This window comes from Clarias gariepinus, chromosome 25 (assembly GCF_024256425.1).
Source record: "Clarias gariepinus isolate MV-2021 ecotype Netherlands chromosome 25, CGAR_prim_01v2, whole genome shotgun sequence".
Lineage (NCBI taxonomy): Eukaryota > Metazoa > Chordata > Actinopteri > Siluriformes > Clariidae > Clarias > Clarias gariepinus.
In genome coordinates, this window is record NC_071124.1 from 10,825,416 (window position 1) to 10,839,264 (window position 13,849).

General features: G+C 37.9%; 1 protein-coding gene across 4 annotated transcripts; it reads left to right on the forward strand.

The window, feature by feature from the left end:
* Positions 1-39: 39 nt before the first annotated feature.
* On the forward strand, positions 40-11,376 carry slc39a6 (solute carrier family 39 member 6). 4 transcript variants are annotated; one of them, XM_053486799.1, is made up of 11 exons: positions 40-122; positions 2,718-3,421; positions 5,120-5,264; positions 5,366-5,446; positions 6,208-6,377; positions 6,510-6,710; positions 8,579-8,663; positions 8,862-9,203; positions 9,368-9,448; positions 9,695-9,885; positions 10,309-11,376. In XM_053486799.1, the coding sequence occupies exons 2-11, from the start codon at positions 2,738-2,740 to the stop codon at positions 10,459-10,461; spliced, it is 2,133 nt and encodes a 710-aa protein (XP_053342774.1). In that variant the 5' UTR covers positions 40-122; positions 2,718-2,737; the 3' UTR covers positions 10,462-11,376. The 4 variants fall into 4 exon arrangements, with proteins under 4 accessions (XP_053342774.1, XP_053342773.1, XP_053342775.1 ...); XM_053486798.1 differs by lacking the exon at positions 40-122 and adding an exon at positions 138-276; XM_053486800.1 differs by lacking the exon at positions 40-122 and adding an exon at positions 138-276 and having other exon boundaries at positions 6,510-6,695.
* Positions 11,377-13,849: the final 2,473 nt, after the last annotated feature.

The following is a 13,849-nucleotide window of genomic DNA, read 5'->3' on the forward strand; positions in this document are numbered from 1 at the left end:
TTCAACATGGCGTCGGCGTCAGGCCGGAAGCGGGGCGGCATTTTTTCCCACTTCACTTTGTAACTCGAACGCACAGAGCTCCAACGTTGCGTCATTCCGCGCACTGACTTCTCTCTTCCGAGGTAAGTACCACCTTAAATTACTACGTGCGTCTTAGACGTCTGAGTGGAGGGGTTCAGTAATTTACCGCCGGTGTTTAATGACGTGTAATCATCTGTCGAGCTGAAACGGCGCGTTCTTTCTCTCACGAGTAACTCGCTGTAACTCGCTGTTCAGGTAAGCAGCTTAATGACTCTGGTGTAGGAATTAAAACACGACGAAAAGCCCCGACGAGGCCGCACACTGGAGTAATAACTCACGCGTGGCTTTGTTTTGCCAACCTTGGGTTTTTTTTTTTTTAAAGTCCTTTAGCTGTGTGATGTGGCTGAGTTTACATGTTATATGTACACTAATGTAAATGTAACCTGAGGTTGGAAATGTCCCGCTCTTTGTTATTTAGCTGGATGTGAGGGAGATCAGGGATGCGCAGCATATGGCGTTCAACTTCCACTAACGTTCATCAGTTCATTCTGCTTTATCTTCGTGTCGACCACGTGAACAGTTTCAGCCGACCAACACTCTTACATTCAATAAATGAAAAATAAGTTTCAACAGTATTGGTTAAGATCACTTTTGGTAAGTCGTGATGTAACCTATTATGTCACCCAGACAAGAGGGAAGTAACTTATAACTAATATTGTGTTTTCGTTTTTAGACTGTGTTGATGCTTATGATTTTACACTGTGGGTTATTCCACTGTTTGTTGGTTTGGCATGCTGAGATTCTTTTCATCGTCTATATTATCACTTTACTGTCCTGATTCCTCCCACAGTCCAAAAACATGCTGATCTGGCATTTGTGTGTGTGTGTGTCTCAAAAGTTTGGGATCAGTTGCAGATTTCTTAGTTTTTGTTAAGTGATTTTTTTTCCCCCTACATTTCAAAACTATAAACTAACACACAAGGAATTAGATAATTATATAACAAGAACAGTCAGTTGTTATTTTAGGACACGGAGGTCAGGCTTTCTGGAATAGCTCTTGCAAGAACAATTTTGTCAAGTGCAACTGGATCTCATGAACACCATCTCTGCTGCAGAGGAGACGTTCATTTAGAGTTACCATCCTCATAAAAAAACCAATTAACAAACAGCACCCCAGATAAGAGCCGTTATGAAGGCTTTACAGATCATAAGTAGCAGATGCATCTCAGCATTAACTGTTCAAAGGAGATTAATGGACGTCATGAGTATTGCTATACATTGTAAAAAAAAAAAAAATCAGAAACGACCATGGAGTTAGAAAATGATCCCAAACTTTTGATGTGCGCCCTTCGACACTAATCAGCATGTCTTTGGACTGTGGGGAGGAAACCTACCAAACACAAAGAGAACATGCAAACTCCATGAACGCAGACCCTGCGTTACCTGTGCAAGGAGACAGCGTTATCCACTACACCACCATGCCGCAAGCAATAATTATCGCGAGTTAAAATTGCAGTGTATTATAGCATTTTTAAAACATTTCTCATAAAATGTGTATAATCAGATGATATTTGATAATCCTATTTTTGTCTCCAGAGATCCCAGAGTTCTCCGATATTGTAAATAATCTTTCCCCCATTGATCACCTTCAGTAATAAGATTATTCTGATTATGGTTGTCATGGACCTAAAGCTTGTTTACACATGCAGAAATACACCTGTCTGTCACAGGGCACCTGCTACAGATAATATTACCAACTTGTTTCATCTAGGAATGGGAATCACCAGTCAGCACCCAAAATGATATTCTCATGATACCTAGGTGCTGATTCAATTAAAATTAGAATTTTATAAGTATCACGATTTTATAAATCTCTATACAACATATTTTTTTCCAGATTTTATTTCATTTTTAAAAAAGTTTAAAGATTAATTAAATGTAGTTCATTTTTTATAACATTAGTTTTTTTTACTTAAAAATCAAGGTCATTTAACCAATATGAATAACTTCAAATACAAGAGTTTAACATTTAACTGAGCAGCCTATATCTGTCTGTCATCTGCCATACTTATTATTTTTAATAATTTATCAAATAATTTACTCCTACTGCATGGGATGAAACTGTGTAAATAGTTTAGAGTGTATCACCTGTAGGATTATAAAGAAATGTGGAGGTTTTACCACCTCACATGCCTCCAGTGTCTTCAAACTCAATTTGACAGTGAGCACACAGGTTGAGTGACTGAAATGAAGGCACACTGGGCTTCTAACATACACTATTTTTGACTAATTAGCACCTGTGGTGTTTTGAGACTTTTGTAAGTGTGTGTAACGAGTGGGTTTAAGACTAATTCACTCACAAAGTTTGGAGAAGAAGAAGGATCGGAAGCTTTTAACATAAAATTTTTTGATAATGCAACGCCTTAAAAATCTGTTCCTTTTGTGCCACTCGAAACCTTCTGCGCTCAGTGCAGAATGTGAGGCTGATTGACAAATTACCAGTCATGGCCAATCAAACTGAAAACCAGCCAATTCTGGGCACTGGCAGATCTACTGGTTCATCTCTATTATGATTGTAAAACGTATTATTTTATATCGATTTTAAATCAGTGTGGCGATACGTGAATCATTCTAGTTAGGGACAATTTAGTGCAACTAATAAAATATAACTTCTAATTGCTTTTTACTGTTTGCAGCAAAAATCACTGTTCCACAGATGGCAACGTGCAGGCAGGTCCTAATTGTGACAGCTCTCCTGCTGTTCCAGGCCTGTTTGTTGGATGCGGCTGGTGACTGTGGGCCACTTACGGTTGCGACAGACAGTCTTTTAGCAGAGACAACGCAGCAGAAGCATCTGCATGCGATATTCCTGAAGTATGGCGAGAATGGGACCATCTCCTTGTCTGGTCTGCAAAGGCTGCTTGAGGGGTTGGGGCTAGACCGCATCAGGAGGCTTACAGTGCAACACCATGGAAACAAACATGACCACACTAATTCGCATACACACTCGCAAACACACACACACAAACACCCTCCACACACACATTCTTTTGGTAGCAAGAAGGATGGTGATGGTTCCGGTGTGGAGAAGAGTGACTCCGCCTCCAGTGCGCATCCTGACTCGAATTCCATGAAGAAGAGCCAATCAGATAGTCACCACAATCTCTACATAAAGAGAGATTCTGATGCTACTGCCATGCTGACCACACCATCTTATGTCACCAAATTACACCGGGCAGAGCGCAGTGCGGATTACAGCGTGGACTCCGACTCTTCCCAGCCCAATACAACACACTCCAATGACACCTACCACACTGAGAACACATCCACACACATGGATGACCACAATCATCATGACAAGGATGAACATAGTCCAGTAAGCTATAACTTTACTCAGGAGGTAAATGCCAAAGATATTATTTTAAAATATTTTTTGCAGCGTTTCAGTCAAGCGTTTCTGTAGCTATAAGTTGGGACAGTATGGTACTGTTTTTAACAATGACTATAAAAATTTTTTTACATATTGAAATATTACTCAGTTGGAAAAAGGTGTCACGTGGCAATGTACAGTGTAGTGTAATGTAAAGAGTTCCTTAAGAGGAAGCCAGAACATGCTATATTTCTATCAACATTTTGAAGTGATCAAAATGGTGCACAGCTTGCTTCATATCACAAATCTAATAATTGGTAATTAAATTCTTTCCTAGATAGAATTAAGCTCTTTATCCTCAAATTTAATGGATTTTACAGTGGAGATCAAAGTTAGAGAACAACTTCCAGGTCACTGCTTAATCCTGTTCGAGGTTACCCGAACAGAAATAGTAGGGCCATTGAAAACATATTTTATAAGTTAAATATATTGTGTGCTGCATAAAAAATTTGAAAAAGAATGGATCAAAATTCGCGATCACTTTCAGCTACCTTCTAGTTATTGTTAATCTGGAACCTGGTGCTAATTTCCTTAAATCTGTCAATCCCTATTTAATTGGCAGCATTCCTGTTGGGGCAACTTTCCTATTTTCACTGACTTTGCAAGATGCCAACACATCTACAGTACAGTGACTAAAACCAGCAAATGGATAACCCTTTCAGCCATTGCAAGAGTTGTTTGTTTAAAATCTGTGATTTCCAAAATGTTGCAGCTTTACAATGACATTAAGGCTACTTGTCCATGTGAGACAAATAATGTGGAAAATCTTTTCTTTTTCTTTTTTTTTACTGATGAAACTTGGATTTATTTAGCGGGGTATATAAACGTTTTACTCACCGAAAATCCAGTTTGTGATTGTGGGACCCATATTTTTTTAAAACACAATGAACTGAGAAGAATACTGTTCTGAAATTCTGAACGTGTTCATAGGCCAACTTAAAATGAGTGAAACACTAAACGTTTATTTTCAACATTGCATTACAATGTCACCATTTTTTTGATGATCGCATAATTTCAAAGGGTCTCTAGCCTCCACAGTCGCCTGACCTATCACTACCTGACTTTTATTTCTGGGGTACAACAGAAGGAGCTGTTTATAAGGACCGTCCAAAACCCTTTGACAAATTAAAAACTGCCATCCCCGTGGACACTGCTTCTTTTCTAGAGGAAATGTAACGTGTCTGACAATATGTCTAAACGAATTGAATTAAGCATTTAACAACAGGCACATTACTTTTAACACTTAATGGAAAGATGAATGACATTGAGGATTTTAATTAATAAGTACATGAGTGAGAAGAATAATGAGTTTAATTACTCTACACAGCCACTGTGGAGGGACTTTTAGAACATGTTTCATTCTATTCTTCATTTAAATGTTTGGAGTCAGCCTGGGGGAAGACCTCCAAAGTAATAAAGATGTCAGTGGAAGCAGTGTCAAGGTTTGGAACGATTATTTATAAGTTACTCTTTAATTTTGATCTCCACTGTAGCTGTTGCAGCTGTACTTCATACAATCCTCCAACAGACAAGAGGTGCAAATGTTAGCTTCTAAAACAAGGGGCTATAAAACTACATCTTGGTTTCACACTGAAAATTCAGATAGTAAAAGTGGATACAAATCTGAGGGTCACTGATTTCTTACTTTCTCATCTCTCTTTATCTCAGTGCCAGAATGCTACGATGATTTTGCAGACGCATGGCATGTTCCAAGAAATGCCTCTCTCTGTTAATGACTTCAGCTTCCTTTGTCCTGCCCTCCTTGTGCAGATTGATTTTAAGTCATGCCTTCTGCATGCTGAGAACCAATCAGGTTGGAGCATGCTAAGAGTGATTTAAATGGAAATTTTTGTTTGTGTTCTGCAATATGTAAATAATCAATAGACTTTTTTTTTTTTTTTTTTTTTTTTTAAGAATATAAAGATCATGTTCACCATCATCACCACCACCATGATAAGGCAAATGGAAGCCAGAAAACTGCTTCCATTTATGTGGGTAAGTATGGGAAATCACACAGTGTGTGTGACTGCGTGAAAGGGAGTATCTGAATATGCAAGCGTTAGTCATGTTTAAAAATATTTGATTACTGATGAGATTTTTGTAATGGCGTGGCTTTAGTAGTATACTGGCTTTAAATTAAATAATGACTTTGAAAAGTGAGGACTTTTATACTTTAAAGTTACAGCTGATGGTTATGTGAACAAACCCTGTGATCAGTGAACATGTAATACAACAAACTGATTAGAATCTCCAAAAGGTCTCTCTGGTGATTCCTTTACAGCAAACATGGTTACAATTAACATTTTTATAGTGCAAACCAAATAAACGTGCACCAACATAAACTATACCAGTTTTAAAGTAAACCTCTTAAACCTAAGAGGTACCTTCTCCTCACCCACCCCAATAATGCCAAGCATTAACCCCTTGTGTAAAACATGTTCTCATATCCCTTCTTGTTCTATTTGGCTCATATGAAACCATGCTCCCTAGACTTATATTTTGCAAATTTCAAGCAGAAGCTTGTTTTTTATTGTTATAGACCACCTATCCGAAGGAATCAGATATTTATTGTGTCTCCCCTTTTCTAATAATATATTTCCGCATATTTTGTCTATCATGACGCCGCAATTTCTGCACGTTTTATGCCTTGGGCTGCTTTATAAATGGCCTATTGGATGCTTGCATCAGCGAGTCTTTAAAATTCGTAATAAATTGGCCAGCAAGTTGTATATAATAAAATTTTTTGTTTGTTACAGCTTGGATTGGAGGTTTTCTCTCTATTACAATAATCAGTCTGCTGGCTCTGGTGGGTGGAGTCTTAATACCACTCATCAACAAAGTCTGTTTCAACTTCCTGCTCAGCTTCTTGGTTGCCCTCGCAGTAGGCACACTCAGTGGAGATGCCTTCCTGCATCTTATACCACATGTAAGTTCATCACATGTAAAATTAGTTAAACAGTGTGTTCTGGGCTACTTCTGGATTCTATAACTGCAAGTTAATACATGATGTAAAAGCAGTTTGTCAAGAGCTTCTTCAACTGTTTTATCTCTCCAACAGTCTCAGGGTCACCACAAGCACCATCACGGTTCCAGTGAGAGCTTGGAGCATGGTCTCCATGGCGACAGTGAAGATTCCCTTAAGCCTGTTTGGACGGGGTTGACCGCGTTAGGTGGAGTCTACATCATGTTTCTCATCGAGCATTTCTTGACGCTTGCAAAAATGTATAAAGACAAGAAACAAAAGGTTAGACTTGCACAAGTGAGTCTCTATCAAATGCGTGCACACACACACACACACACACACACACACACACACACAATATTTAGTTGATTGAAGGCCCACAGAGTCAAAAGCCTTTTTACATCATATGTACAGAGAGAGGAAGTATTTATAGACATATTATTATTTGCTGGAATAGCCTCCACTGTTGCTCCAAAAAAAACTAATTAATGCAGGTAAATGCTTCATGGCCCAATTGTTGTTCCTCCTATGAATCGCTTGCTATTATTTTTATAAGAAATAAGACAGCTAGTTTTCCAACACTTGTTGTTTTTTAAAGTAATCTTTTTCCCTATAGGCTCTAAATGGGGGCTACCAACAAACTACTGTAACTCACATATTTTTGGCCCAATTGCCAAACAAATTAAATCACGTCAAGCAGTTCAAAAATGTCCACACTTTTGTATTTAATTAAAAAAGTTTAAAACCATTTTAAAACCTATTCTATTAAAATAAATGCAGAGTTACAGTAGAGAGGATTAAACATTCCAATGTGGAACTTCTGATTAAACCTCGCTGCCAGTCAGACAATTTTGGCCAGACCCACATAAATCTTAGAACAAAATGTAGCCTCGGGCCTGAAAACATTAAATTTACTGAAATAAAGATTTTAATAAAGATCTGTTTAGTTTCTAACACAAAACCATGTTTTCCATAGAAGTAAAAATGGCTCTCACGCCATTTTCTCCAACAATTTCTCCTAAAAGCCGCCCACTTTTAACTCACAATTATTATATCACACACTTGCAGCTGTAAGCTGTATCCCTCTAACAGTGTAAAAAAAAAATCGATAAGTGCTAATATCTGCAGTTCCCAAGAAATGGTGTCTGCACTGATGTCTACAGTTTCTGAGAAATGTCAGAGATGTGCTTTTCCCATTCCCCAAACTCACACTGACTTTGCGAGCTTTGCTTTTTTCACCATTTGTGTTAGCCCCTTGTTTACATTTTCTCCTGGAATTGTTTTTTAGTTGGTATTCAACTCCATAATAGTTTACGTGCACGGACAGCTGCGAGCATTATTTTGACTCACTATAATACAAATAACATTATTTAATACTTTATAACATGTAAGACACAAAAGGCAAATAATAAATCTTCTGTCAGCTAAGATTGATGGGAGAAATTGATTGAAGTCTGGAGGACACCTGACCAAGACATAGTATGTGCGGGGCTTTCCAAGTGTGTTTTCACAAAGTTGGACCCACAATTGTCTAGAGCGTCTGTCTCGATTATAGATTTCTTCGGAACTAAGGGGCCCAAAGATGTTCCTGCATGACCCTGTTGTGAAATAAATACTTGACATTATGAACATTAACAATCAGTCTTGTATTTAGATAATTATGACATTTAGAATATTACACAATCTGCCAGCATTTCCTTACTACATGTCTCACCGTCTGACTAGTGAACATCCCCAAAGTTGTGATAAACCTATTATACTAATGCAAAAACTAAATTGTGACTAACATCCGATAACAAAACAAGGTTTAATCATAATAATACGTTATTACCTAATAGTGCAATAGTTTTCAGCAGCATGTTATTTACATACTTTTCTGTTTTGCTATCAATGTTGGCCTTGTCAGAAATGTCAAGTCTATGGAAAACAGTCTGCAACCCCCTTTCCCACTAAGGAATGTGTAAGGTTAAATCTGGAAGATAAACAATTAGTAGCAAATGATTTATCCTTTTTTTGTGTGTAAAATGTGGACTGTCCTCTTTATGATTACTTTATCGAAAGTCTTAGTGACTTGACCTTGTATTGCTGAAATGCATCCATACATCTTTGCTAGAATTACATAAGACTCAACGATGAGTCTGTTTGTGTTTTGTCTGTTTGTGTAGGTGCAGAAAAGAGTTGACTTGGCTGTTGAAACTGTAGATTCTTCCGTGTCTGTTACTGCAGACGCCAATGTTAAACCACAGGATGGTATGTTTTTGTGACTGTATAATGCTGTATAGTACAACATATACTGTATACAGACTGTATTATAATTAACATATCCATCCATCTAATGAGATGTTGCTTGAAATCCAAGGCAATTTATAGATGATAATTCAATTCAATTTTATTTGTATAGCGATAAGTATAGATAACTTAATGTTTTTCTTCTCTTCTCCACGTTAGACTCCGAGCTGAATGGCAGACATGCCTGGGAAGAGGCTGTGCCAGAGGAAGAAGAAGTAATGTTATCTCAGCGGCCCTACACAGATGAAGATTGCGAGAACAAGTGCCACTCCCACTTCCACGATACTGTTGGCCAGTCAGATGAGCAGCACCACCATCACCACAACTACCACCATATTCTGCATCACCACCACTCTCAAAATCATCATCCACACACTCACACACACAGGCATACACAGTCTTATTCTGTCCAGCATTTCGAAAATGCTGGGGTTGCTACCCTTGCCTGGATGGTCATTATGGGAGATGGCCTGCACAACTTTAGTGATGGGCTAGCTATAGGTAAGTCCGTTCACTATTCGATATAAATGTTACTAATGTATATCCTTACGATGGATTCCGTTCACTTATAAGGTGGCAATTACTAATTCTTGCAAATTCTTCTAGCAATATTAATGATAAAATTAAGCACCGTCAGTGATTTCGATTATTATTTATTTTTTCAGGAGCTGCATTTACAGAGAGTTTGTCTAGTGGTCTCAGCACTTCAGTCGCTGTGTTCTGCCATGAACTTCCTCATGAGCTTGGTAAGACAATAAATTCTATTGCAGTGCAGGTTTTTCAACATAAGATTTCTATTGCATGGGTATGTTACAGTATGTATATCATTTCAGATGATTTGAACAGTCCCGTCACGAACCTTGATGCAGATGTATATCTGTGGTATCTGTAAATAACATATAGCTTCACCCCTTTATCAGACAAGCAAAGCTGGAATCTTTAATTCATTCTTTAATTCATTCTTTAATTCTTTCTTTTTTTTCATTCTTTAGGGGATTTTGCAGTTTTGCTAAAGGCTGGAATGTCTGTTAAACAGGCAATTCTTTATAATTTGCTCTCAGCAATGATGGGCTATTTGGGAATGATTACCGGCATTCTGATTGGTCACTATGCTGAGAATGTGGCCACATGGATCTTTGCTCTCACGGCTGGGCTTTTCATGTATGTCGCACTGGTGGACATGGTGAGTAACATCGATAAATACAAGCCCACTTTTGTGATCCTTGTAGTTAGTTTTCACACTGGTCTTCTTGGACCAAACATCCTAGTGTAGTTGGTTAGTTAACAATAAAATTATGTGCACCATAAAGTTACATTAATTACTTATCAAAAAAATTATTAGTCATAAATCTAGGTTAAAATATGTTTTATGTATGTTCATTTAATAAATGTTTTTTTTCTTGATTATGTTGTACATTATTTTCAGAATAAAACAATTCTATATTGATTTATATTTTAATCATTTATTATTCAATAAGTCAATAAGAAATTGCTGATTTCTTTAGGTTAAATGGTAGACATGTCTACTTGCAGTACAATGTTATGCTTTTATTTATTTATTTTTTGTTTAAGGAACTGTCACAGATAATTATTTGTGTTTGTGCAGGTCCCAGAGATGCTACATAATGATGCAAGTGAAGCAGGCTTCAGTCATTATGGATTCTTTGTTCTGCAAAATGCTGGGATCCTGCTTGGTTTTGGCATCATGCTCGTCATCGCCATGTTTGAACACAAGATTCAACTCAGTATTGAATTCTGATGTGGTCACCCCACTGCCCTGTTAGCACCTCCTTCATGGTTTATAGTAATACCTTATTCATTAACCTGTAAACGTTTACATTTACATTTTACAGATACTGGAATGTTCCACTAGAAATACTTCGTATGGGTTCCTCTCTAGGAACTAGCAATATGTTTCCTCTGTGCAAACTGTGACCATTTCATGCTTTTGTGTGTCTGCAATGTCAAAGACAACAAAATGTTTTTGCTGGGATAAAGTTGAAAAGTGCATGAGCTCAATTGTTAATGTACTAATACAAAAATTCAAGGAAAAAAAAGAGTCTTTTGAAAAAGTGGAGATTGTAGAAGCATTGTGTAATTATTTAGGTACGCTGCACAAACTACAACAGTATTATTGAGAATAATGTGCTGGTACAGAGTGTACATATTGTAAATCTGTGAAGTGTTTTCTTTTTCTAGTTTTTATGTTTCTGTTTGGGAGTTGTTGTTCACTAGCATATTACTAGCAATGTGGGGGGAAAATAAAACCAGTTGGACTTATTTGACTCCCTAGAATTTGTTTTAATGTACAGTCGTACCTGTAGCCAAACGTTTTTAGTTGGTCACTGAAATATTAACCAAAAAAAAGTTACCAAAGTTGTGGGGGGTAATAAATTCTGTCTGAGAATGAAGTTGAAATACTTGAACACAGGCATTACATATGGTTTTAAAACAGTTTTGTCCTGTTGTAGCCTGACACATGGATGCATTGGGTAGAATTATTGCCTCGTAAATCTAGGGTGCTGTTTGATCCAGAGACTGAATGTGCATGTTTTTTTTTTTTTCCATTTAAATGAATTTCCTGTGGCTTAGTCGTTAATGACGAGCCACTAGGATGGTGACCAGGATATGTAACATTGACATTGATGAGAGTAAAACCTCTTGGTTGACCTGCTGTTATCTTCCCCTTTATTTATTTCAGGGTATTAGCTGAAATAAGTGTAAATCATTTTAACTGTCTGAGTAAACTCGGCTTCACTTAATACAGTGAGTGTAGGACATCTTGAGTTAATGCTCGCAGTAGATATTTCATGTTTGCTGCCATTGGGGTCTCCCAAGTGACTGTTTTGTTGCCTACAGTCTTTTCCAATAGGTATACTTCCATTAGGTCATATCTTTCAGAAGCCCATGAATTTGTTTTGCCTTGATGCACACAATACACAGATTTACACTACTGTCAGAAGTCTTGTGAGTAACTTTTGTGCTCATAAGTAACAATAAAATACCAGGGTGAGTTAAAAATTATCCAGCTAGTTCAAGGTTACTGTCTCCCCAGTCACTGCTTTGCAGGTGTGAACAAGTTACAGTCATGTGAAAAAATTAGGACACCCTTTGAAAGCATGTGGTTTTTTGTAACATTTTTAATAAATGGTTATTTCATCTCCGTTTCAACAATACAGAGAGATTAAAGTAATCCAACTAAACAAAGAAAACTGAAGAAAAGTCTTTTCAAGATCTTCTGTAAATGTCATTCTACAAAAATGCCTATTCTAACTGAGGAAAAAGATAGGACACCCTCACATGTATTCCCTCTTAAATTGGCTCAGATCTCACACAGGTATATCACACCAGGTGCACATAATTAGGAGATCGTTACTCTGCATGTTGAATGAGGCTTGCCCTATTTAAACCTCAGACATTTAGTTTGGTGTGCTCCTGACTGTTGAAGTGAGAGTGAGCACCATGGTGAGAACAAAAGAGCTGTCAGAGGACTTCAGAAAAAAGATTGTAGCAGCCTATGAGTCTGGGAAGGGATTTAAAAAGATCTCAAAAGATTTTGAAATCAGCCATTCCACTGTCCGGAAGATAGTCTACAAGTGGAGGGCTTTCAAAACAACTGCCAACATGCCCAGGACTGGTCGCCCCAGCAAGTTCACCCCAAGAGCAGACCGCAAGATGCTAAAAGAGGTCTCCAAAAACCCTAAAGTGTCATCTCGAGAACTACAGCAGGCTCTGACTACTGTTGATGTAGAAATACATGCCTCTACAATCAGAAAGAGACTGTACAAGTTTAACTTGCATGGGAGGTGTGCAAGGAGGAAACCTTTGCTTTCCAAGAGAAACATCGAGGCCAGACTGACATTTGCCAGAGATAAAGTTGACAAAGACCAGGACTTCTGGAATAATGTTCTTTGGACAGATGAGTCCAAAATTGAATTATTTGGACACAACAGCAGAGGACATGTTTGGCGTAAACCAAACACAGCATTCCAAGAAAAGAACCTCATACCAACTGTGAAGCATGGAGGTGGAAGTGTCATGGTTTGGGGCTGCTTTGCTGCAGCAGGACCTGGTCAGCTCACCATCATAGAATCCACGATGAATTCTACTGTGTATCAGAAGGTGCTTGAAGAACATGTGAGACCATCAGTTAGAAAATTAAAGCTGAAGCGGAACTGGACCATGCAACATGACAATGACCCAAAACATACTAGTAAATCAACCAAAGATTGGCTGAAAAAGAAGAAATGGAGAGTCCTGGAATGGCCAAGTCAAAGTCCAGATTTGAATCCCATTGAGATGCTGTGGGGTGACTTGAAAAGGGCTGTACGCGCAAGAAACCCCTCAAACATCTCACAGCTGAAAAAGTTCTGCATTGAGGAGTGGGGTAAAATTTCCTCAGACCGATGTCGAAGACTGGTAGATGGCTACAAGAACCGTCTCACTGCAGTTATTTCAGCCAAAGGAGGTAACACTCGCTATTAGGGGCAAGGGTGTCCTATCTTTTTCCTCAGTTAGAATAGGCATTTTTGTAGAATGACATTTACAGAAGATCTTGAAAAGACTTTTCTTCAGTTTTCTTTGTTTAGTTGGATTACTTTAATCTATCTGTATTGTTGAAACGGAGATGAAATAACCATTTATTAAAAATGTTACAAAAAACCACATGCTTTCAAAGGGTGTCCTAATTTTTTCACATGACTGTATATCAGTTCATTTGTAACCGCGGTGCGAGCTTAAACGGACGCCCCACTTGTCTGAGTCTGGGGGTATACCTTGTGCCGAAACAAATCTCAAAAGAACGAAAACGAATGTCTTTGGCTATCTGCAAACACAATTTGGATCATTACTCTAAGGAATGTAAAGGTTTCTTAAAGAGAATCATTACTGGTGATGTGACATGTATTCATCACTACAAGCCTGAGAGTAAATGACAGAGTATTAAACAAATATCAGTAACCAAGAAAAAGTAAAAAAGTCAACCATATTCTGGAAAATCTATCTTTACATTTTTCTGATTCTCAAGGGCCAGTATTGGAACATAAACAGGAATAAGGTGCAACAACTGAAGAGCTAAAGACGAAACTCGGGATTAAACGCAGAAGGCTGCTATCCAAGGGCGTTGTAATCTTTCAGATCGATGCACG